General features: G+C 39.3%; 4 protein-coding genes across 5 annotated transcripts; all 4 read right to left on the reverse strand.

Moving 5' to 3' along the window:
* Nucleotides 1–1,733: 1,733 nt before the first annotated feature.
* Nucleotides 1,734–10,641, reverse strand: LOC144635012 (uncharacterized). 2 transcript variants are annotated; one of them, XR_013567292.1, is made up of 7 exons: nucleotides 10,503–10,641; nucleotides 8,871–8,966; nucleotides 7,922–8,305; nucleotides 6,578–6,797; nucleotides 4,176–4,489; nucleotides 2,282–3,565; nucleotides 1,734–2,232 (listed from the first exon to the last, which is right to left on the reverse strand). XR_013567292.1 is itself a non-coding variant. In XM_078494074.1 (6 exons), the coding sequence occupies exons 2-6, from the start codon at nucleotides 8,923–8,925 to the stop codon at nucleotides 3,396–3,398; spliced, it is 1,143 nt and encodes a 380-aa protein (XP_078350200.1). In that variant the 5' UTR covers nucleotides 8,926–8,966; nucleotides 10,503–10,641; the 3' UTR covers nucleotides 1,734–3,395. The 2 variants fall into 2 exon arrangements, 1 of the variants encoding a protein (XP_078350200.1); XM_078494074.1 differs by having other exon boundaries at nucleotides 1,734–3,565.
* A 10,766-nt stretch (nucleotides 10,642–21,407) lies between these two features.
* On the reverse strand, nucleotides 21,408–22,031 carry LOC144636896 (uncharacterized). The gene has a single exon (XM_078496097.1). It carries the CDS (start codon nucleotides 22,029–22,031, stop codon nucleotides 21,408–21,410), a length of 624 nt encoding a protein of 207 aa, XP_078352223.1.
* Nucleotides 22,032–22,307: 276 nt separating this feature from the next.
* On the reverse strand, nucleotides 22,308–22,946 carry LOC144636897 (uncharacterized). The gene has a single exon (XM_078496098.1). The coding sequence runs from the start codon at nucleotides 22,944–22,946 to the stop codon at nucleotides 22,308–22,310; it is 639 nt and encodes a 212-aa protein (XP_078352224.1).
* A 249-nt stretch (nucleotides 22,947–23,195) lies between these two features.
* On the reverse strand, nucleotides 23,196–25,553 carry LOC144636898 (uncharacterized). The gene has a single exon (XM_078496099.1). The coding sequence runs from the start codon at nucleotides 25,551–25,553 to the stop codon at nucleotides 23,196–23,198; it is 2,358 nt and encodes a 785-aa protein (XP_078352225.1).
* Between the last annotated feature and the right edge of the window lie 272 nt (nucleotides 25,554–25,825).

Genomic DNA, 25,825 nt, shown 5'->3' on the forward strand with positions numbered 1-25,825 from the left:
GGGAGTACAGAAGTACAGAATGCAGGAGGGTTGAGCATCAACCAATGTCCAGTTTGTGGGGGAAAAGTTGAGATATGACAAGAGGAGCACTTCAACGCTATTCCTGACTGTATTGAGAAGTTCTCAACTAAATCAGATTTATATCTGCTACTACAATTAGGAAAATACATTGAAATTGAGCGATCAAAACGCCTCCTTGTTTATCGAATGAATCGCAGGGACTACAGTTTGTGTAGAATTTGTTTGGAATGGATAAATGCCAACACACAGTAAGGTACTCGGGCGAGCGGAGTGAGTCTCGGATTTTTTGTTGGTGGCGGGTCTAAACGAGAACGTGCTTAGGAAAGTGTATATTACAACTCGTGAATAAAGGCCATCCGACCCGAAGCGTATTGTTTTCTTCAGATAATAAACAATTATTTCATAATCGCGCGTAGAATATGAGATGGTAGATAGGTAACTGTAGAGAAAAAAATATATAAAAAAACAATTTAAGTCAGCGGGGTTTGTCCGGGAATGTATCCTGAAATATACAGTAACTACCTTATTATAGGAAATTAACGCTTCATGAAATTAACGCGAATTTCAATTCAAAAATTCGCGTTAATTTTTGTTAACGTTAATTTCCGCGCCGTTAATTAAGTGGAGCGTTAATTTCCATGACCTTTATTTCCATTATTTTGGCCCCAATTTCTCGATACAGTCCAGACGTTCTTGACTCCCGGGAAAAGGCATTATTTCATTAGGGAAAAAATCTACCGGTATCACTAAAACTGTGAAGAACGCTCAAGGCGGTCAGATAACCCCTACGCTTAGGATTAAACGCCTAGTATTGCATGAAATAAACTTGTTCCTGTTGTCTCAACGTGTCTTTTCTTGGTGTTCGTCGCGTTAATTTCCTTCATTTTGAAATGTTACCCCCTCTTTCGCGTTAATTTCCTTTATTGGGATGTAATTTTTCCTTCAATTCGCGTTAATTTAAGTCGCGTTAATTTCAAATACCTTAATTTACACATGCGATAATTTCCTATAATAAGGTAACTCGAAAATAAAATATGGAAAGCTGTAAGTTTCTGTGAGTATTTTGACGATACCGCTCGAATTCCATGAATGGTAGTTGAATGCCTAGCAAAGTAAAGCTCATTGAGTCGGGTAGTTTTTTAAAGGAATACCTGTCATCTATAAGCCTCTAAGAGTACAGACGCACAGATGACGTCACGGGGTGGTGTGACTTAGTCCAAATCAGAGTTGTCGGCAAAGTTTTTCAAACTCGTGAGGCCACAACAAAGCAAAAAGGTTCAGCTTAATTACAAATGTACAGTGGGAAATAATACGCCAAGCATCATTCACCTTTCGAAGCATTTTACTTTGCTTAAAAGAACCAAATAGATTCGCGGATTTCCAATAAAACATGCTTGCTTCGAAGGTAAACCCTCGATCCAAGTGGCCCATACTTTCCGGAGCTTATCCCGGTTTCTGTAGCATAAAGTGGCTAGGAGTATTTCTGCTCTCGCTGAATGGGATGCAAGTTCATCGCAGGGTTATAATTACCCCCAGCAGTAAATTTGCCGGTACCCAGTTATAACCAATAAAGTATGTTGCACTCTGTATTATGGACCCTATGCCGGGCTCAGGAATATGGTTAGAGAAGCAGGTTTTAATACGCCGCCCATTGCTGGATAATGTTATCAACATTCACTATGTAATTATACATCTACGACAGACACAGTTCATAGTATCCAAGGATACAGGTCATTTTATTGCTGTGCAAGTTACATGGAAAATTGTACATCAATGGGTGGAGAATGGAAACTTGATCGTCCTTTAAACCAATGGTTGAATGATAGAGCAAGAATGATTTCCAGAAGTTTTAGACATTTCTGAAATCCTGTTCTAAATTCCCTTGATTCTAGTATAACCATTTCTCACCCCTATATCCTAACGTATCTCGATTATTTTTAAATTCCTAAGTTTTTGTTTTGCACTCTACAGTATACATTGTACAAGTTCAATCAGTTGGGGTAAATATACCAACATGATATTGATATATTTATCCCAACTGATTGAACTTGTACAATGTATACTGTAGAGTGCAAAACAAAAACTAAGGAATTTTAAAATAATCGAGAGAAAAACCGAGATTCGGTTTTTCTCAGCAGGCCTAAATTTCAGCCCTTAGTTAAAGGCTCCAATAGTCTAGTAAGCATATTCAAAACTATATGAATATGCTTACTAGACTAATGGAGCCTTTAAAGCACCTGCTATGATTAAAAAAATTCACGCAAAAGCTGAAGCCTCCGTACTTGTTAAGCCATACAATAGGCCCTATGCATAACTCTGTTCTGTTAGCTTGTGCACTTCTTACTAATTTCATCACACATTTACCAGAAATAGTAAACGTGTGATCAAGTAAGTAAGCAGTGCGCATTTTGGTCCATTGTAGGTTACATGTAAATCTTAATAGCAGTTTAAAGGTTTCAAACCTTCAAACTGCTATTAAGCTTTACAGAAAGCCTTGCCATTCAGCATACGAAAAATCCAGGAACACTTTTTATAACTAACAATTTAACGTCATGTGACAGAGTTATTTAATAACTCTGTAACATGACGTTAAATTGTTAGTTAAAAACTTTTTTTATAATCTACTTGGGATTCTTGTGCAAACTCGTTAACGTGCAGAAGTGATAAGAAAAAAAAACCTAAAGGGCTGTATTATTGTACTGCGCACAATAGAATTATGTTTGAAAAACAGAAAGGAAAAATTGGAAAGTCACTGAGATTTTTTCTATCTTACGGATAAAAAGAGCTCTAAATTAGCCCATTCACTATCAGTGTAAAATATTAATTGGACAGGATGAAACCCTGATACGTAAACCAGGTTTGAGCAGTGTCTTGTGAAAGCACTGCTAAAACTTGGTTTACGTATCAGGGTTTCAGGGTTTCAGACCTTGGATGAAACTATTCAGATTTTGAAAACAAACAGCTAGCCATAAAAGTAATACTCAAATTTTTGAAGTAATTGATTACAAAATGACATTTGAAAATGTTTGCCAGTTGTTAACTTAGCAAGTAAGCTATTTTCAAAAGCACTTTTCGCTATTACAGTTAAAAATTCGTGTAAGAACGAAAATTGCCTTGAAAACAGAATAGCCAATTAGTTTCCGGAATGCTTCTACTTGAACTATTGAAGATAGAAAGTTAGTCTCTACTTATTTCAGGTATTAGACATCAGTCTCAACAGCTTAACAGGATGAGTTGCTAAGCCGCATCATACGCACTTTTGGAAAAAGTGATAACTGACTTCGGTTTCTTTTATGAAAGTCTACAAAGTTTGCTCCACATGCGTCAATGTTAAATACAGCTCCTTCAATTGACCAGATCTTCCAGTCTGGCGCTTAGGTGACCACATGCAGATCTCTGTCTTGCCTGCGCTTGTTGCGATTGCGCACGACAAGGAAGACGGTTGCGCAGACAATGACGGCCACGACGACAACACCGCTGACCGCGACAATGATGGCCAAGTTGGTTGAGAAAGACTGGGGCTCATCCTGTTTCTCCGATTCAACTGTAAAACAAGAGATATTAATTTTTAGTATAATTTCCAAGGTGTTTCGCTTTTGTAGACCATCATCTGTCTGATTATCATGTTTCAGTCGCGCAAAATAAGTAGACTGTTCACAGCCTTTTTTGTTTTTTGTTTTTATCCTTCTCGTTGAAAGCGGGAAAAGAATGCGAGAGAACTGGACGCCAACAAAAAGGGAGGCGCTAGGGGGTGGGTGGTGTTAAGTGAGAAAACGAGGTTGATAAAAACCTCGCTCGCTCGCGCGCTCTCCCTCGCTTGCGTTGAAAATAGAGAGGCCGTGAACAGTCTTAACAAAAGAGTGAACGACTCAATCATATCAAAAAATATATTCATAATGTAGCACAAATAACTGCGTTTAAATTGTTTTTTCTGGAAAGAAGTATTTATCTTTTCAGTCATAAATTGGGTAGGAAGAGCTCTTGTATGACGCCTGGATTCATTTGCATTGTTGTAAAAGAGACGGTTTATTTGTTCAAGTATATATGGAAAATCTGTAGTTAAAGTTATACTACCCATTTCTATGCACGTTTGACTAGAAGCTAAACTGCCCTGGAGGAAAAAACTTCATTTCAAGATAACGAATTCTACGTACCTTCTTCTTTCTCGGTGTCGTCAACAAAGGTATAAGGGCCTGCTCGCACATTAACCTCCTCTACAAAATCATTCACCGAACGCCTTTTCCTTTTCGCGCCGGTGCACGCGGCAGGATCAGCAGGGCATTCGCATGCAGCGGAAGCCAAGTCCGCCAGACAGACTCTGAGAGTACAGTGGATGTAAACCGTATCGCCTGCCGCAGCCCCAAAGTACCTGAACGACTTGATCGAAAAGGTTTCTGTTAAGCTGTCAGCGGCGCAACTGTACTGCAGCGTGTCTGAGACGTCCTGACTGACAGCAGCACTACCGCAACTGAAATGGGACAAAGTTATTTGCTGTTTTGGTTCAAAACAAGCCTTCTTTAGAGGGTCTGAATTGGGGTTCTGGAATCTCAGTTATCAATTAAATGTTCTGTGATTTCTCAGCTATCAATTTTGCAGATCTGAGATCTCAGCTGTCAGTTATTAAAGATTTTTGTCCGTGTGTGAGATATATGTAAAGAAAATAGTAAAAAAGCTAAAGACGGACAAATTTTTGACGTTAAAACATTACAAATTTGCCAAACTTTACAACATTTACTAAAATGTCGCTCTAATAGTTATATCTCTGATTCTACTTATATGACTTATTCTACTTATTTGACATTGTCTGGACTGTAAATTTCTACCAGCTTCTCCCGGCAGGCGTGATGGCCTCTTTTACCGTTTAACATTTATTGAGTCTAATGCTTGCGTGCGCTTTGCGCATGCGCATTAGACTCTTTGTTATATGAAAAAAGCTGTTAGCAATCCCAAGGGAATGGTTCGGGATCGATAATCGTTCGCTGTAATGTAGAAAACAATGATCAGCTGCAAGAACGGACTCCGTACGGACACGCACGATTAGTTTCAATTAAAAACAGCCAATCAGCGACACGTGTTCCCACGCATAATTAAAAGTTCTTTCTCAAGTCACGATTATTCAACACTTGAACAGGACGAAATAATTTTCCAGTTAAGACATTTGTAAGCTTTTTGTGAAAATAAATCTTCGTTTTCAGTTCAGTTAAGCACTTGTGTTTTCGTCTTGCTTAAAAAGCAAGACGTCTTTGAGAAAAAATATTTCGACGGCGACTCGCGTTTATTTACACAATGCGACCAAATATTTATTTTGTTTTAAAAAATAGAAAACTTTACCTCGGTTTTTGTATTTAAGTCATTCGAATTTTGACCAATTTTTTCTTTACAGTGCAAACAAAAACCTTCAAAAATAAAAGATGTACATGGATAAATGTAAATCAAGTTACGCGACTAAATCAAAATGCGTTTGTTTGGCCGCTTTGCAGTATTACACTGTCCCGGCCTTTGCCATACACTGAAATCGAATTTCATGCTTTTACGACTCTCAGAGATCTTAAGTTCTTCTTACAGCTAAAAAAAATCATAAAATGGTTACATTGATATGGAAGTGATGATTCGCGAAATTTGTACATCATGATAAACAGTCTTCGCTCCTGTGTATGGTAGCTCGATAATAATTGCCTAGTTTCCAGCATTCAAAAGGTCATCATTATATTGACGTGGGCATTTATACCCGTTTTTAGGAAAATCTGTCACTAAGTGCTTACAGTACAATGGAGTAACAGTCACTATTTCAAGTGCTTTTATTGCAAAATCTGTTTCAAGAGTCATCATCAAAATGGTGAAAAATCTGAAAGAAAACGATGTGAAGTTCTTCAACCCTTGTTGTAATGAACATGCTTTTTGTAAATCGTCACGCAATCTTGTCCAAATGTTTAATCGTTTCTGCTTTTACGGACAATACGAAAGAAGTAACATCAACTCCTGTTCATACTTTAAATTTTGTGAAGCATATAACATTTATGACTGTTTCGTTTTCATCCATAATCATCCACGATGCCCCTAGCTTGCTATAAGCATTTTAAATTAAACTCCCGAACACAAACCTCTAACCAATTTTAACCGGCTTACGAAAACCGCGCAATCTGTATCACTATGCCATACGGCATTAGACTCATGTCACCCTTGGTGACCTATTTTTCATATTGTTTGTTGTGCTCCACTGTCACTCCAACATTCTATCATCGAATATACAGCGCATCGTTTTCAATCGGTTTAAATGATGAAGGTCAAAGACCGAAACTTTTTGAGCAACTTTTTAATGTTTCAACATCGTCTACTTCTATTAACTTCTAAAAACGGTCTTCGGCGAGTGTAAAATGTCTCTCAAATAAACTTAGGGAATAAATATAATCGGGGAATAAACATTGTTATTATCGAATTAACGTTTTTAGTGACTTTATGGTTCAGGGTATATAATCACTTATAAAAAAAAGTATGACCGTGTCACTTAACTTTACCGTTTATATATCGACATCCACTTAATAATGCAATTCCTTACCCGTCTGTTATGAGAGTAACTTTGTTATCAGTTGACAACGGGTCACTGTTCGATGACGCCCAGCAGCTTACAGGGAAAAGGTCAAGGTTGGGTGCAGAACTTTGAGTCTCGACCGCGGCTGTGAAATACAACGTTACATCCAGCGGCATTGGGTTGGATGGAGCAACGACAGAGGAATCGCTTGTAGAAACATCAAGTGTCAAGGTAAACAATGCGTTACCTAGGCAATAAAGGAAAGAAAAGTAAAATTAGCCAGGTATAGAAAGCTGTTAATTCCGCAGAAAAAATGCAATCAAAAACACTTTCTTAGGTACCTGAAAAACCCTATTGTATCTTTCAAGACTCGGCCGAATGCACGAATTACCTGGTAATTGGGGATTGAAGTGCTTTGCTCCCTTTTTTATACTAAATTTGTTTGAGATGACAAAAGTAAAAGGTAAATATAAAATGTAAGAGACGGCATTATTTGAAATGAAACCATCGCTTTATCTGGTTTAACTTTTTGAACAACTGGGCCCTAAACTGAGATAATATTTTGGTCTCTACCTCTATGAAGAGAAAAAACTTTACCAATGATCAAGATTGCATGTGAAGATTGAAAATTGAAGGTGTTTATAACAGCATCGCTGATAAGTTTTTAATTTCTCCTGGCATCATCATGACCTTGTTAAGAGGACAGGTGGAGAGAATAACGAACACGATCAACTAGCTGTAGGATGATATCTTTGATCCATCACCAAATTCTTAGAGCTTTGATTTAAAGAAATCTGCATGTATGAAAAGATGTAAAAGGAATTGATATTTTGAGTTTGGGACAAAAGCCAGATTCGTCTCTCACAGCTTATGGCTGAAAACGGCTTTCAACTGAGAACAGAGGAAATGTACGCTTCTGCTAGGCATGGAAAAAGATAATAAATTTAGAGTACAAATGATGGTTATGACAATGTTTATCCTTGATTGGCGATGTCACAAAAATTGTTAAATTGACGAAAAAATAGTGCTAAGATTCATTACTGGGTTATATATTAACAGACGAAGTGTTTTTATTTCTTTTTTTTTTTTCATTGACTTTGGATAGTTATTAAGTCGATCGTCATCTGATAAGAACTTTGAGTTTGGAGTTAATCGAACCAAAAGTCATTTCCCTTGGATTTTCTTCACTCAGTCAGACTGTAATTTTCCCTCACCCCTTTCCCCCCTTTTCCCCGATTGCTCAAACCATGCAATTTTCATTCCCCTTGAAGCTCAAGGTTCGATAATTCGAGATTTCACTGTACATGGTTAATTGCAGTGAAAGGAACACTTTTTTAATTGGAAACCATAACTGTTGCACGCTATACGTACCTGTGTCGTTGTTGCCTCGGTTCACTATCGGAATAAAGTTTGCCTCGACGTTGCCTTCATTGTCATAATCACATGACACGTAGTACAGGTGGTCATACGCACGTAATTGTTCTCCAGGACCTTCACCGGCACTCTTTGTAACGCTGACTTCAAGAACGTATTTGACGCTGTCAGCGAGCTGTTGTTCTTCCAAAGCACAGTCAGGTAGGTGCAAACCGCCGTAGAATACTGTCGTAGCGTCGGTAAATGTTGGTGCACATGCCGCGTCGCCTTTTAATTGCCAATCCGTTGTAGTCCACTCGTCAAGATCATCCACGTTGGTGATGGTAATATCAACCGTGTGATCGTTGTTACAAGTGACAGCGCCCTCAGGATCCACCTGACCTGAGATAAAGAAAAATGCAATGTTAACACTCAACACTGCCTCCAAATAACTAAAACGGCTCTGGTTCGGTACAATAATACCAATTTTTTTTTAAACGACAAAGAAAAACTGCTGCTTTTTTCATTAAGTGAATATAGTAGCTTTTTTTACTTGATATCAAAGTTAAATCATACAACAATCAATGTATAAAGACTTTGACACGAATTATTCACTGAACTTGGTATGTCATTTGCCGTACATGTCTTAAATGATTTGATTGATTCAGTCGAGAGCATAACAGTTACATACACGCTGTTTGTGTGTAGAAAAACGTTTAAGTAACGTTTAATTTTATGGGGACTCTCCTCGAAAAGCCTAGTAGGGTTTGCTGAGAGTTCCTGTCCTAAGTCCACTTAATGAAATCTTGTAGCTTAGAACTTAGAATGTAATAGGACAAGTAAGATTGATTGATTGATATAAGAATAAATGTTAAAGTTCACTGAAATTGCTTGGAGTTCTTCTCACCGTTATTTATACCTTGTTTTTTCATTTCACTCGTTAAGATAAAAAGAAGGCTTCAATTACCTCTCACAAGCTGGACGGCAATTGCAAGTGTCATAAACAGAATGAGCTTCGTCATGTTGAACTGTAAAATTCCACCGACTCTTTAAAGCTTGGTTTCTGTTAAAACAAAATAACAAATATTCGACAAACAGCTAAATAACTCAAGAGTAAAGCTGGCTTATTAACAAGGATTGTTGTTATTATTTGCATATTTGATCCCAGAAGTTTTTTATGTCTTCCACTGTTCAATGCAGAAAAGGAAAAAGAGAAAAGAAAAAATCTTTGGAAGCAGAAGGATGTTATTTGCGATAAAGTCCCCCTTTAATCACTCCGTAATTAAGTTTCAACTCAAAACTAAAAAAAAAAGAGCCATTTAAAACAAAAGTTTCAATGTTTCAAAACAAGAGAACATTAAATACAGGCTAGTATTTTTGGTAAGTATCACAGTTTGGTTTTGCTAAGTTGCGCCGTTCTGGAAAAATGGATCATTGATTTCTTGAACATTCTGGTATTCGATCATTGACCAGCTATCCCTATGACCAGAGAGCAAACAATAGCAAAAATTCCTTCAGCACACCGAAACCCCAAAATCCAAAGTATGCGTATTAAAATGTTTTAAAACATTAGAATTTCAAAATGTCAAAACGCTTAGACCATTTGGATCTTCTTTTCTCGCGTACATTTTTTACACTCAGCCATGCGTGAGGCCATGTTTGTTATGCGAACATGCGATAACAGGCGTATTTTCTTGCTGGGTGAGAAGAAATAAAAAGCTAACACAACCAAACGTAAAATAACATATCACAGAGACGTCATCCAATAACAAAAACGTCTTTTAAGGTTAAAGAAATTGCTCGCAAGCAGTCCGGCACAGTTTTCACTTTAGTTCACTGTAAATTAATTCCTGACTAGATTTAGCAGATGACTTAGTTTATAATGTTTTGCTACCGTGGATGAAAGATTTCGAGGTTTTTATCATCGTAATACAAAAATGTTTAGATTCTAGGTCTCATGAATACAATCCATGAACAAATAGGACTGGATATTTCAAGCATTTTCTAGCAGAAGTTAACTTAACTAAATGCGCTCAATTATACGGCTATCGCATTTCTCAAATTTATCAGTCAAACTTTAAATGCAAAGATTTAACAGAGAAAGATCCCAATAAATATTCAAGCCTGCCTCTTTTAATTTTAACAATCCGCAAAATATAATGCTCCAAGACTAAACTTCATCGGTATTCGACTGGATTCGCTTGGTTGAATGCCACTCCTTTGAAGCTTGAAGAACCGAATTTGCAGCAGTTCGGTTTTGTTTTGCTCAAAATACGAAAAAATGATTAAACGAAGCTCATCTACGTTCTATACCAAATACCGCAATGAAACCCTGAGCGAGAACGACGTATTAAGTGAGAGTTAATTTCAAAGTTTTATAAGATCATTCCAGACTTGAGACGCAATCGGGATTAATAAAACAGTGAAACGTTAATTTTTCTACCCTTTTCTTGTTGACGCTCCAAAGAGGCATTTGCAATGTGGAAAGTAATGTTTTTCTGTGTTGTAATCTTAACTTTTAAGAAACAGATTTGCGATTGCACTTTCTGAGAAAGAATTTGAGACACGATTATCATGCTAACTTAACTATACAACTTACCAAAGTTTGAATGTACTTCGCTCAAGATTCTGCTCCAGAAACTCAGCACAGTCAACAGGCTACTAAAAAGAAAAAAAATTGGAGTCCAAATCATGAAGGAAAACTTACTGTAAAAAGGGCATCCAAAAATGTACTTACCTCTTCGAAATTTGCTGCGGAATGAAGCAAGTTCTTCGAGCCAACTTCTTATAAGTAGGGGACGCGGCAGGATTGAAAGAAAACAAAGGAATAATACAATTAATAATTTATCATTCAAAACAATGCCAAACTAGAACGTCATTACATACTTACTAACGTGGGAGTAAATAATGTCATTGTGTATGGGACTTCATCCAAAGATTCTAGAAACTGGCTACAGACATGTTTATAGTTACGGGTGCCTTTCGATAAAATGTTTCCTTTTTATGCATTTTTTGATGAAATTATACTTATTTACTTGAACGTTTTTCGTCTCAAGAACAACCAAACAAGCAATTTGTGTGGCACTCTGAATTACTCATAAGAGCTGTTTAACTTGCAATTTGTTGACCAGGCACAGTTGACGCAAGAATTCAATTTACGGTGAAAAGGTTGCTACCTGGTGTGCACACTAATGAAAGTTGCTCATTGTATTTTAACTCGAAACTAAAAGCTGCGCGTTTTTTAACATTTGTTTTTATTCCAGACAGTATGTATGGCACCGTTTTTTGAGACCCATGCAATAGGAATGTTTAACCAAGTGAGTTATTAGTACTTACTTACCACTAAACTGTGATTTAAGAAAGTACTGATACCACCACAGAAAAGAGTCTTTATACAAATAGAATGTTGCGTGTTTCAAGCCGTTTCTATTTATAATAAATAAAAACAGGTTGACAAGCACACATTCCGAAAGCTATTCGTCATTGACCCCTGCCAACCTTCTCTTAATGAAAATGCAAATGAATAGCTGATTCTAGATATATTTTAGGATAATTTGCTCCTGATGGGGTTTTTGATGAAATATTTAAAAAATGAAGTGCAGTAGATATGATATATTTACTGCGTTCTTCTAAGGAACTATAAGTGAAAAGGAATTTGATACTCGAGTGAAAATTCGTGTTGACTTGCTCTCGCTGGTTATAGCCATACAACGACGATTTTTACGGTTTTGAATTTAAAAATGTATAAGGTTGTAAGCAAGGCTTAAAGTTATTTTACATGCCGGTTACTGGTACTTGAATAGATCCAGTATCTTCGTTTTAAGTATGTGGGAATATTATTATTAGCAGAGCTTAGTGGTATGCATGCATAAAACTTGCTCCAGGCAACACCGCATTCCGACAGAGTGAAAAATGATTGTTCATTTAAATTCTGCCCACCAAACTTAAATTTACGAAAAAGGTTTACTCGTTGTCCTTTTCCTAAGCCCGGGAAAAACAATTCTAAACAGGTAATACACAATGAGTAAAAAAAATATACGAGCACTGATTATCAAATGTCTTCGTATATGCAACTGAATTAAAAAAAAAGGTTTAGTAACTGATTTAATACGCAAGGAGTTTGGTTGTTAAGCACTTGTTCCAAATTAATTCACCAGTTAAACAACAAGGATTTCATACTTTGTTTACCACCAGTTTTTTTTACACGTTTAATAAAATGTTGGAACAGCAAGAGAAATCGAATGGATATTATAAACTGCGCTTTCCAAAATGGCCTTCGGGGTTAACTTTTTGGAAGCTAATTAATACAAAATAACAAACATTTAAAGTATTTTGTTTTCGAGATAAAAAAAAAACTATTTGATGCCCCATCGAAAATAAACGGAATTACGATTTCTCTTAGCAACAGTAAGAAAAAATTTCTTACGAAGAAATGCTGGACCTTGCGGCTTAAATTATATTATGAATCAGAAAACCATGAAAACTAAAATTCAACTTGGATATGTAAATATGTGTAGAAACCTTTCGAACGACAGCTCTAACAGCAGGAAATATAGGTAAACAAATGGAAAGCAATGGAGCAACGTTCTCTTTCACTACTTTATTCTCTTTGTGCAAGGGTACACGTTTTTCATATTCCCACTGTAAATCAACCTAAAGAACACTGAGAGAACCTCGAAAAAGTAAAAGAAAATAATAATAAAAATTGTGTACGCCATGCATGGAATGTAGCTTTTCAACAGATGTGCGTTTGTTTTCAAACAAAAGTATTTTAATTGACTTATGTAGAATGAAAAGGCTAGCTATTTCAAAATAATTGCGGTCTTTCGGGTCATGTTTAGAGTGTGTATTTGGTTGTTTCCTTGGTTATATTTATCAAATTATTTTCCAATGGCCATTTTTTGAGATAATTACATTCTTTAGCTTCTGTGTCATAGTTTGAAGGTATTTTCGTTTGCCTTAGGTACAAAACAACCGAATGAATTAGATAAGAGTTCTACAAGTAGGGCCTTTGCTATCTACAGATTAATGACAATACTGAATCGATCAGTAAAAACATATCAAGTCAGTACAGCTAACAAAACCAACGATTCTTTAATCAGCGCGAGCCTTATTCGAATTTCATGATCTTTGTATAATTAGTCTCCTCCAAACGTGCCTAAAGCCTTTAAGACGCAACAGCCCGTTTGACTGATAAACCCGTGTCCCCCAAAGCTAAAAGATAGTGACAAACTCGTAAAAAATAGTACCACATGAAAGAACTGCTCAAAACTTTCAGCCGTAGCTTAATTTTTATATTTCTATCCGCAAATTAAAGTTATATCTTCCTTTTGATGTTCAAAGATAATGTTTTTCATGGATAAGTTGCCCACCACTAATTTTAGAACCGCTGAGACCAAAAAATCTGCAAAATCCCCGTGTCGTAGCCTCTTTAAGTCTCTTTAGTACTGTTTATTATATATATATATATATATGCTATACGAGGTGGTTTTAAATTTGAAGTATGTGGATGAAACCCCGACGTGTGACCATTCAAATGAAAGCTATTGAGCAGCACTAGTACTGCCAAGCTGTACAAGGTGATTCTTACTTCTGAGTCTGTTGATGAAACCCACCATTCAAATGAAAGCTGCTGAGCAGTACGTTTTGTGGTACTGTTTATTATGCTGTACAGGGTAGTTCTAACTTCTAAGTCTGTGGTCGGAGAACAGTGCATGATTCGGCATCGAAAAACGGCTCAGTGACGGACAATACTCGGTTGTAATGGCAAAGCTTTAAGTTATCTCAGCTAAGTTAAAAACGGGAAGCTCAACTTTTCAGAAGGTTTAGTATTTGTCTTCTGAATGCTACACGAAACGCGTATAACTGGAGAACAACGAAATTCTTTAAGGTATTTTAAATTAAAGTTCTGCGACCAAACCAAACCGAATTAAAATTAAAACATACATTAGTGTTGCTAGCTTGACACGAAATATTTGCACACAAATTGTATCTCGCGGCATTCTCGCCCAACCGTGCATGCGAAACAGTAGCCTGATCGACCCCGACTGTGTATGTGCGTAAGAGTTTAAAAAGGATCCCTTAGCGACCTGCTGAGAGTCAGTTTTATGATAAACCGAGCGTCACGTTTAAAATCTAAAACGCATTCGGAATTTCTATTCCGAATGCGTTCATTCTTTTGAATTCACTCATTAGTTTCTTGTTGACGTTCCAAACTGTTTTGCAGTGTGCAAAGTATTTTTTAACGATTAAACAGCTTAACGTTTCAACGAGAAATGCGTTTGCCCTCTAAATAGATCTTTATAGAAAACGAACCAATAACTGAAACAATTCAACAACTTACCAAATTAAAGTTCGAATCAACGCACCGCGTCTGAGACTTTTGTAAGATAGTCGTTTGTTAAAAAAAAAAATCACAATTCAAAAATGATGACTAAATTTGATGCCCTTCCAAAAGTCTAAATACCTTTCTGAGTTTGGTTGCGAACTAAAGATTAAAGGCGTTTTGCCGCTTAGCTGTCTTTGTGTCGCCACTAGACAAAAGATAACGAAGAAACAGTCAATAAATACTTGGTTAATTATCACTGTTTTGACAAGGCCAAGTTGAAAGTCATAATACACTTAGCAATTGAGCGTAACGAAGAATAAACCATTGTGGAGATGATTTCATCCATGGATTCTTGGAAAACCAGAGAATGCCACAAAGAATTTGTACTTGTTATTCATTTTAAAAGAAATTAAAACTTCGTCTCAAAAATCTGTCTTTTTACTCTGATAAAGATAATATATACTCATGTCCCCGCTCCCAAAAGGGCGTAGATAGAACCCAAGACGCAGGCAAGGGCTCTATCAGCCATCCTAGCGAGTGGCGAAATGAAATGCCATGCTCTTTATCAGATTATGGAAACATAAATTAAATGATTTTTTCATTCATCATTTCATTTCATTTTATGAAATTTCTACACTCGATGCAAAGAAGCGAGGTTAATTAAGACGTACCGCCGTTATATATATTCCATATACTCCGATGAATAATAGTTCTTTGTATGATAAAGCTAATAAACGAGAATATTCTATAACGATTTAAAAACTTCGCGTATGCAATCAAACTCAGACTCAGTTTTTAGCACATCCATCACGTCAAATTTTTATATTTATAACTCTTTCTAGATCTAAATATCTTCTATCCTTTGAAGACTAAAATCTGCCTAAACAAGAACTGAACATCTGTAATCAGGATTGGACATTATTTTCAGTGGTGTAATTTGCCCGAGGCACACTGCATAGTTTTGGTACAAAAATCTGCCATCGAAAAAGCACTACCGGAGAAAGAACATTGGTTATATCGTTAGCTTTTTATCATTCCCAATGCTTAAGAATTGTAAAACATTCTTGCTTACGCTCGTAAAGCATCCTCAAATTTGATATATTTCGAAAACAGAAAAACGAAAGGTATGCAAATTACAGCGGTTTGCAAACTTTTAAATTATTATTATGCATAAAAAGCCCTACTGCTGTCAACACACTTGTTAAAATTAACGTTACTTCAAAAGCAATATTACCTTGATGATATTCTAATTGTGCGACGTAAATGATTTTTATGCGTTATTAATGAAATTCTGAGTACTACAAGGAATCGATAAGTTGACTGTCTCAAGCGCGCGTCAATTTCGTTAAGAGCAAATGGCGCGTGAATAAATTTCTTTGGCTCGTGTCAAAATATAAATTCTCTTTAACGGTTGCCAAACGTTTCTCTTGATGTTAATTTGAGAACTTGGTATTACATCAAAACAACAAGTATTGATGTTTTTTTAATTATTCGTTATCTACCTACCGTAATGATTCGATTAAGCACCCTCCTTCCAATAAGCGCCCCCTTCCGAATAAGCGCCCCCCTTCGAATGTGTTTTTGTTAATAAGCGCCCCTATTCCAATAAGCGCCTCCATTCTTATAAGCTCCCCGTTCTTACACGCGAAACTATTCTTAAAAGTGTTCCTATTGTAGCTAACTGACCCTACTGAAGTCGTCGACGTCGAAAGGATTAACTCATGAACATTGACCGTACCGTACATGAATACATTTACTGCTAAAATGAACAATTCGTGTAAAAGTAAATGAACTTTCAACAATTTGTTACTGTTACAGTTTATGCTATTGCTAGTTATTTTAAAATGTATTAAAGTTTTGTTTTGAACATTTGGTTGTTTCGCGTCCTCCTTTAAGGTGCCAAAAGTAAATAAGCGCCCCGGGCGCTAAATCGAATCATTACGGTATATCAATGGTAAGCCGTTAAAGAGGGGGGGGGGGGGGCATCTATTCCCTTCCATTATTGGGTACTTTTGACCATTTTTAGTGGACTTTCTAACAAAATATTAATAAAGTTAAGTGACGTTTTGGACTATCCACAAGTGCCCTGTGGTGGGGGATTTCAAATGCCCCTCCAATGCCCAGCCTCCTTCCGCTCCGGCCGGCTTAACACTGATAGGTACACTTCTCTCGTGATATCACCTCTCTGCCGAACAAATTATTGATTATGTACTAAGAATGAATTACTGCAATAGCCAACTGAGAAACGTATTTTCATAAAATATTCTTATGGTTGGAAATGCTTCATGATCAGTTTTCTACAAAGTGGGAAACATAAACTCCAGCTATAGAAAACTATAAACTATTTCAGCACAGTGACTAATAAATATCCGAGTTATGGTTTCTCTTTCGCGAAAATTTCGGTGGCCACTGATGACCACTTTTTTATTTATTTCGTGTGAAAGAAACCATAGCTTGAATTGGTGGTTTTCATCAGTGCTACAAAAACTGTTTGTTTGCACGATAAACGCCAGAAAACTACAGCAGGCAGAAATAGATGTTTTGTCAAAATTCTAGCTCTGTGGCGTTTTTCACAACCGAGTTGTTACGATAATAATTTTGAGAAAATAACAGTATTTAATATGCAGCCGCCATGTTTGTGTGCCTTTTGGGGGCACAAATATGGCTGCCATAGAATAGAACAAACAGTAAAGTACATTCTACCAAGAGAATTTCATATTTTCTTGATTCTACAATGAATATTATTTTCTTTTACTAAATATCATTTTAAATATTACTTCTTATTTATTATTACGTCTAAAAATTGGAAAATGCGATAAAAATATCCGTCTTACTACAGATAAGAAACACGTTCATCCTGGACATCACAAAGTGTAAAAATGTAATTTGTGATAGTCTTAGATTAGCATAAATTACTGTTTTGCCGGCACGGACCAGAGGGTTGGACGCGGGTTTGCGGTGTGCAATGTATAGTGGGATTTGAGTTTGTAATAGGTGGCCGTTAGGAAGGTGAGACATTCTACGGTCAGCTTTCGCCACGTTTTGGTCAATGTTTGGTTTTATTTTTATTTCCTTTGTCATCATGGATGCAGGCTTACGCTTCGTTTTGTTTAAATATTTGGTTCTCCTATTATAATTGTATCACTGTAAGATCATATATTTCGAAAAGTATTTGTTTACAGTATGTTAGATTAGAATACCCTAAAACCCCAAGGGTTGCGCCACTGCCTTGGTCGGGGGCACACGTTCCCCGTTTTCTCCACTTGCTGGTTTTTAGGGGTTTTCGTGTTCGGCTCTGGTGCATTAAGTTTTCTAACGCCATTCATAGTTTGTAATTTCTTGTATTATCCGTTGAGATTGAATAAACGGGACGGTGGCTCGGCTGGCCAACGCACCCAATTTATAACTGAGATGTGTGTCCGGATGTGTAGTGGAGGCAAAACTGCTTTTTTTCCTAAATGAATCGCTTAATCGATACCAAAATTTGCATAGGGGTTTGTTAAGAATTGGTTCATGCTTAGCGTGCGTATATCGAGTTATGGATGCACGCGGGAAGTTTGGAGAGCACGAAAGAAGCATAAGAGTTGCTCGAGGCGATAGCCAAGAGCAACTCTAGCCTCTTGAGTGCTCTCTAAACTTCTCAAGTGCATCCATAACTCGATACATGCACAGCTAAAAGGATGAACCAATTCTTTTATAACATAACGACTACAAAGTTGGTTAAAAACAGCAAATTTGTCGAGCTTTGAAACACAAGAAATACACCAATAGGCCTTCCCTAAAAACACAAAAATCTTATAGATAACACTACTACGCAAAACAAAAGGATTGAAACGATGTAACCAATGTTCTTCTCCGGTAGTGCTTTTTCGATGGCAGATTTTTGTACCAAAACTATGCAGTGTGCCTCGGGCAAATTACACCACTGAAAATAGTGTCCAATCCTGATTACAGATGTTCAGTTCTCGTTCAGAAAATCTTATAGATAACATAACTACGCAAAACAAAAGGATTGATGCGAGAGGTTTAATTGAAAATACTTTTTTCTTTGATAATTTAAGCTTACGTGATGACCCGAAAACTGACAACTAAATCTTATTCAGTGTACGACATAAAATAAGGCTCGACACTTCAGAAGAAGAAGAAGAAGAAGAAGAAGAGGAATCGTCTATTAACAATCATAACACTTTGAAGTCTTTGAACTGAATTACGTGTACAGTATGGGGCCCAGTTCTCGGCCACTTTTGACGTAAACTTGTATTTCTTACCTCAGAAGAACCGCAGGAACTTGGAATTTCGCCCAGAGTTATCTACATTCTTCAGCTTTTTGGTGTAGAGCTTTCGGCATGTCAACGCATAATTTGCCCGAGCCATAATAAAAATAAGTGTTCCGTTCTCGGCCACCCGGGCCCAGTTCTCGGCCACCAAAAAGCATGTGCGTAATTTTCTGTATAAAAAGGCTCAATGAATATTAACAGTCATAAAATCACTCTGTAAACTTATTTTAGCTATGTCGGTCTCAAATTATTTTATGAGGCTTTGTTTTACTTTAGAAAAGAAGGTTTTTAACGCGCCTAGTTGCTTGCCTATGTGCAGGTTCTGGCAAAACCTCAGAATTGCGTTGTGTGACCAATGCATTTAGATGGTTTATTTTGCAGTGAAAACGTCTTGAAAGAGTTAGGTGTTGTAGAAATAATAGACAAGACAAGAGTCAGCTCAAAACTTAGAGATTTAATCAACCTTTATTTTTAAAATTTGCTTTCTTTCATTTTGGCCGCAGCAGATGAAATTATATTAAAAACCAAAGCGCTACGCTGTGATAGCGAGCAGGGTGGCCGAGAACTGGCAAATACGCAAAAGTCGAACGAAAAAATTTCGAAGCAAATTAAGACCAAAAAAATACAACGGTTCAACGAAAAGTTAACTTAAGCAGAAAGCTGAATTATTCTACGTTTCACAAGCCACAAATTAGCTTGTTTGGTAAGCTCTTTTGGACAAAATACGAATTTAACTACATCCGTGAATTTTAAGGAGCCGTAAACAAACAAGTTTTCGGGAAAAACAAATTCACCTAGCTCCGCGTAAACTCGACGCGTGAGCTTTCTATAGCGAGTTGAAGGATCAAACTCAAGATACTTAGTGCACAAGAATCAGTCTATTGTTTTATGGAAATAACTTTTTCTTTTAATTCAACTGGGGCGCGAAAAAACGCGTTGAACACAAAGTGGCCGAGAACTGGACCCGGCCGAGAACTGGGCCCCATACTGTACTGTTGTTACAATTTTCTTACTTCAGTAAAGTTTGTAACTTTGAATCTAGGTCTTGTCCTAAAAAAGATGTGAACTCCCAGCTTTAAAACTCGATTCAGCTAAAATGCAATTGCACACGTCATCCTATATACGCACGGCCGCGCGTAGATAAAGATTTTTATCATATGACTCGTACGGACCCGTGCGCAATTTACTTGGAAAGCCATATGAAAAAAAAGTCACGTGTGAGGGCCGTACGCCTCGCTCTAGCAGGGCTGGAAAAAAGCCGTACGGCCCTACTAGAAAAGCGTACGGCCCCTCTACTGCCGCGAGATGCCGGAATTGGAACCAGTTGATTCCACAGCTTTGAATTCAGATGAGCGATAGTTAAGATTTTTCTAAAAAGCAAAGAATGTCCAACATGTTTAATAAAACTTTACTATCTAAAAAACGATGTAGTTTGAAGGCGCAAAAATTAAATTAAAACGTGTTTTAACTCGGTAAATGATAAAGAAATACTCCTGACAACAATAAAATCGAAATAAAAGCCGTCAAAAAAAAAAAAAATAATCGGACAAAGCGTGGTTTGGAATCATGATAAACGTCCTGGTTTGCAGTCATGATAAACACTGAAGAAAAAATGCAAATGCGAAGTAAACTTTTAAGTAAACTCAAGTTTTCTTTTCTGCTGCGTAATGTTTAAATATCACAACAAACAAAAAGGCGAGTACATGTTTACGACTAACCTGATCATGACACAGTTCCCCGCTTGTTTTTACGAAGCATTTGAATCACAATTTGGACATCAACTGTAATGCAGAGTTCAGCATCGTCGAGGAACTAATGAATTCAAGGACTATTAAAGCAGCAACAGCAGACGTTCATGAATCGTACGATTTGTGGTAAACACAACAACTTGAAGCCGAAGAAAAACGAACCGAAGCAAAATCCTGAACTGCCAGTACAATCCCTCAGGTTCCAAGTCTTTATGTAGTTTCATAGATTAATTAATGTTGGTTTTAATATCCAAAATCCTTCTTGGTAGAAAATTAATTAATCCTCTCGTTCAAACCAATTGTGAATTTCGGCTCAGAAGAAACGTCGCTTAGTTGTTTAATCAGGATAAATTTAGTCTTCGCCGAGACGAGCACGACCAGCCGAAACGTTTCCTTTGAAATTTCTACTAACTGCAATCATATACGAGGAATTTAGTCAGATTTAAATCTTCTTGGAATGGAGCTAAAACTCGGTGTTTAGACGGGTCTTCGAGACGGGTGCAACTTGATTTAACGACGACGAAACGGTTAACTTGAAATTACAAAACATCAACAACACGAGTTCAAAGCGATTGCAAAGGTCATTGCGTGACACGCAGATCACGTGTTCAATATGTTCAGTTTTGGCGCGAACATCCTCCCCCCCGTGTTCGACGGCGGGGCGAGGCGACGAACACTACTTCGCACCTTCTAGTAAACACAGTTTGACAACAGGACGTATGTAGGTCCCACTCTTGGTACGGACTTCGGCTGCTCTGACTCTTCCGTCGTCTCCGGGAAGCACTCTTAGTACACGAGCTAGTGGCCAACACCCGCGAGGGGAATTCTCATCGACGACGAGGACGAGGTCTCCTTCACGAACATTGCGGGCGTCATTTGTCCACTTTCGGCGTTCCGTCAGCGCTGGAAGATATTCTCGGAGCCAGCGTTTCCAGAAGTGCTGGGTCATTACTTGCGCGTGCTTCCACCTCTTACGACTACACAAGTCCCTATCATTGACGACATCTGGCGGGACGTTAGGGTTTCCTCGGCCGAGCAAAAAGTGATTCGGCGTCAAAGCTTCTTCGTCGCGATGATCAGTACTAACATGAGTAAGGGGGCGACCATTCAGTAAGGACTCCACTTCAGCCATAAACGTGAGTAACGTTTCATCATTGACACACTGCTTTCCTGCCACCGCCTTTAGCGCTCTTTTGGCAGATTGAACGAGGCGCTCCCAAACGCCTCCAAAGTGTGGCGAGGACGGGGGGTTTGAAGTGCCACTGCACGCCGTCGGCAGAGAGTTGGTCACCAATTCGCTCGCTATCTAGGCGCTTGACAGCTTCTCGAAGCTCTTTCTCGGCCCCAACGAAGTTGGTACCGTTATCCGACCAAATATTGGCTAGCTTTCCACGTTTGACCATCATCCTTCTTAAAGCCATCAGGCAAGAGTTAGTGTCTAGTGAATGAGCGATTTCAAGATGTACCGCACGGGTGGTTAAACACGTAAAAAGCACTCCGTAGCGCTTTTCCGTCTTTCTTCCATGGCGTACGAGCATGGGGCTAAAGTAATCAACACCAGTGTTCGTGAACGGCGGTTGCTGATAGCCCAGCCTCGAGCTGGGAAGGTCAGCAATGACGGGCGGTTCGGGTTTTGCCCGTAGTCTTCGACACGATGGGCAACTGGACGAAATCTTCTGAACTGTGGCTAGCCCTTTCAGGATCCAGTATTTCTGTCTCAGCTCATTCAAGACATGCTTGTTACTTGTGCAGTACAAACGAAGATGGTGGTGCATCACAATAAGGCGAGTTATTTCGTGCTTCGGGTCCAGTATCAAAGGATGTCGTGTCTCTTCAGGAACGGGGGCTTTACGAAGACGACCACCTACCCTCAAGCATTCTGCTTCGTCAATGTATGGCCTGAGCGCACTGAGTCGGCTCTTAACTGGCAGACGCTTGTTTGCCTTTAAGGCTTCAAAGTCTAGACCAAACGAGTCTCTTTGACTTTTCCGTACGGCAATCAACTCTGCGTTGCTGATTTCTGCAGTGGTTAGAGACGAGAGGATGCGGTCCTAAGCCTTTCTTTTACAGTTTTTGACAAATCGACATATCCATGCAAGGACGCGACGGAATCTTGTCCAAGAGGAGAACTTCTCTGGGTCTGGAAAGTATGCCCTTGGATCAGTAACAGATGCATGGCCTGACCACTTCGTGTTCTTCACTTCGTCATCATTTTCACGGAGAGGACCAGTAAACGTGTCTTGAGGCCACTGTTCTTCGGGTTTGGACAAGAAGGCGGGGCCGTTAAGCCATCGGCAGTGTTTATCCAAATCTGCCGCCCGAAGGCCTCGGGTGCAATCGTCAGCAGGGTTCAAATGGCCAGGGACGTGTCTCCACTGCGTCGGGTCGGCTGCATCATGAATCTCTGACACCCGGTTTGCTACAAATGTGTGAAAGCGTCGGCTTTCATTAGATATGTATTGCAACACAGTTTTTGAGTCACTCCAAAAGATGGTGTCTTTGACAGTAACAGACAACTCTTGCTTGACCAGGTTGTATAATCTTACGGCTAGGACGGCAGCTTGAAGCTCTAGACGAGGGATGCTTAACTGCTTTAAGGGCGCAACACGATTCCTTGCCATAACAAATGAAACCTTAATCGTACCATCAGGAAGTGAGTATCTAGCGTAACACACAGCACCAAACCCCATTTCGGAGGCGTCAGCTCAAATTCACTCAGTTTCACCAGATCATCACGCCAATCTTCCCAAATTCTCCGGTCTTTTGGTTGGCTCATACATCTGACTTGAACAAACAGAGAAACGGAAACAATCAGTTTCAGTGTTCCATTTCAAACCCAGTGTGCGCTCAATTGGAAGTTCATCAAAGTTAACATCAACCGACGGGCTAGCTTTCTCTTCAGGAGGGATCTGTGACAGGACTTCACGCGAGGAGCTGATCTACTTGGTCAACCTGAAACCTCCCCGGGACAAGAGAGAAGTCATTTCACGGAACATTTGCACTGCTGTGGCTTCGTCACATACGGATTTTAGAAAGTCATCCATGTAGAAATTCTTCTCTACTGATTTGATCGTATCTTCAGAAAACAAGACGTATTCTCGGATGTCAAGTGCTGTCTTTCTCAATACAAAGTTTGCAGTGCACGGGGAGGACGCAGCTCCGAAAATCATGACGAGCATCTGATACACATCAGGTGGGCGTTGCAGTTCCAAGTTCCGCCACAGAAACCTCAGAGCAGGCTGATCTTCTTCTATGATTTGAACTTGGTGAAACATGGCCTCGATGTCGGCGGCTAGGCCAACACGCTGTTCTCTGAATCGCAACAGCACACCCACAAGGCTATTCAGGAGGTCGGGCCCGATGTGAAGTCGGTCATTTAAAGACACTCCATCATGTTTGGCAGCAGCATCCATGACGATGCGGACTTTGTCGGGCTTATTGGGGTTACGGACTGGATGATGCGGCAGAAACCACTGTTTTGGGGTCGGGACGGCTGCCTCTTCAGGGCTAAGTTTTCTAGCGTAACCCTTGTCAACATAGTCCTCAATAATGGCACAATACTTTTTCGCCAGGTCTTCGTCACGCTTTAGTTTCATTTCGGTGGACTCCAGTCGCTTTACAGCCATGAAACGGTTGTCAGGAAACTCTACTTCTTGCTCTCTCCATAGCATTCCGGCTTCGTATCTGCCCGACACATGCTTCACTGTTCTTTCTAATGTCTCAATAGCTTTTTTATCTTCAAGAGAACGGGGTGTCACGTCTTCATACTTCGTGCCAAAGGATTCCGTCCGCCACCAGTCTTCTACTTGCTTGTTTAATGATTCTTCAACGTTCAGGACACGGTGAACATGCATGACATGTACGCGCTCAGGTTTGACAACCGATTTAACTGAACCGGCGAGGGTCCAGCCAAAGGCTGTGAGAATTGCAACAGGCTGCCCTGGACGACCTCTTCGCACATCATGCTGTAATATCGCAAACAAAACGTTTGCTCCCAGCAGAACTGTCACGTCTTCGGAGTTTACTTCAGGAACACTCAGATTGTTCAGGTGCGGAAAGTCCTGTATCATGGCACGAGTAACCCTTTGTGGGGGCAGGTTTAACTGTGGAACAGTCCAAGCTTCTTCTACGGCTATCTGGGCACTGGCTTCTGACCCCCCGGTGGCACCAACATGAAACGACACCTTTCTCGAACGTACGGGTTTGCCAGACGAGTTTATGGTACCAAGCTGTAACGGGCCATTCTCACCATCAAGGCCAATAGCATCAGCAAAGTTTTCCAGGATAAGCGAAGTTTGGCTGCCGGAGTCTAGCAGCGAAAAAGTACTTATTTTAACCCCTTTGGGGGTCGCAACTACTATCGGTACGATCTGCAGCAAGACAGCAGTGGGGACGTAGTTAACGGATGAAGCTCCAATAAAGACAGGTGCTGCTGAATTCAAAGACGGGACGGGAGACGGATTGTTCACAGATGGCATTCCGACGAAAACAGGAGCAGCACCATGGATTAGTGGGTGGTGGTATTTGTCACAGCCTTCCATGTCGCATCGTTTCTTGCGTGTACAGTCACGAGACTGGTGGTCTGTTGACTCAAAACAAGAAAAGCACAACCTCTTTTCTTTACCTAGTTGCGCTCTTTGGTTGACATCCATTGCCAGGAATTTCTCACACTTCTCAATTGCATGCTTGCTGTTGCACACCAGACAGTTCTTACTTGTAGGTTGGGACTGTTTGCCCGTTGTGGCACCCATGGCCAAGGTGGAGAATTTGTGAGGCTCACGAATGCTATCGCCATGTCGCTCTTCCTTTCGCGGTGGTCTACTAAAGCGAGCTCTTCCACCTCTCGATGGCTTACCAAAGCTGGGTAAGGGTTCACAGACTGTGGTCTTTGCACGAAGCCTGGCACGGAGCCATTCATCAAGATCGGTAAGAGTGGGAATGGCCGGTTGCATCTCAACCTTTCTTTCGCCCCACTTTTCCTTTAAAGGGTCAGGTAATTTCTGTAACACAGCACGAGTGTTGGATGAAGACATCAAATCGTGTGAGTATCCCAAGCCCTTCAGTGTGGCGACCGCATTATGTAGGGTATTGTAGAATGAACGAAGTTGAGCTATGTCTCTCTCAACAACAATCGGGTGATCAAGTACAGTTTTCATAAAGGCTCCAGCAACAATTTCTTCGTTTCCGAATTGTTCCTCAAGTTCTGTTAGGGCTGCTTTATAGAGATGACCATGGTTGAGCATCCCTCCAACCGCTTTCTTTGCATCTCCCGTCAATGCTCTTTGGAGGTAGGTCATTCTCTGCGTATCGGTGAGTGTTTGGTCATGAATTTAACACTTAAACAGGGATACAAACTGAGGCCACTCAAGCGGATCCCCAGAAAAACGCGGCAATTCTAGACGTGGTATCGATTTCAAAAACGCTGGTACCTCTACTTTTCCTGCACTATTTGTCAGACTCTGCTTAGCTGAGATTTCCTTGATCCAAGAAACATCAAGGCGCTCCTCCGTGTCACAATAAGCTTGGTCAGACTTAGGAGACTGCTTGTTTAACGTAGACGATTTAATCG

This window comes from Oculina patagonica, chromosome 13 (assembly GCF_052425735.1).
Source record: "Oculina patagonica isolate OP01 chromosome 13, crgOcupat, whole genome shotgun sequence".
NCBI classification, from domain to species: Eukaryota; Metazoa; Cnidaria; class Anthozoa; order Scleractinia; family Oculinidae; genus Oculina; species Oculina patagonica.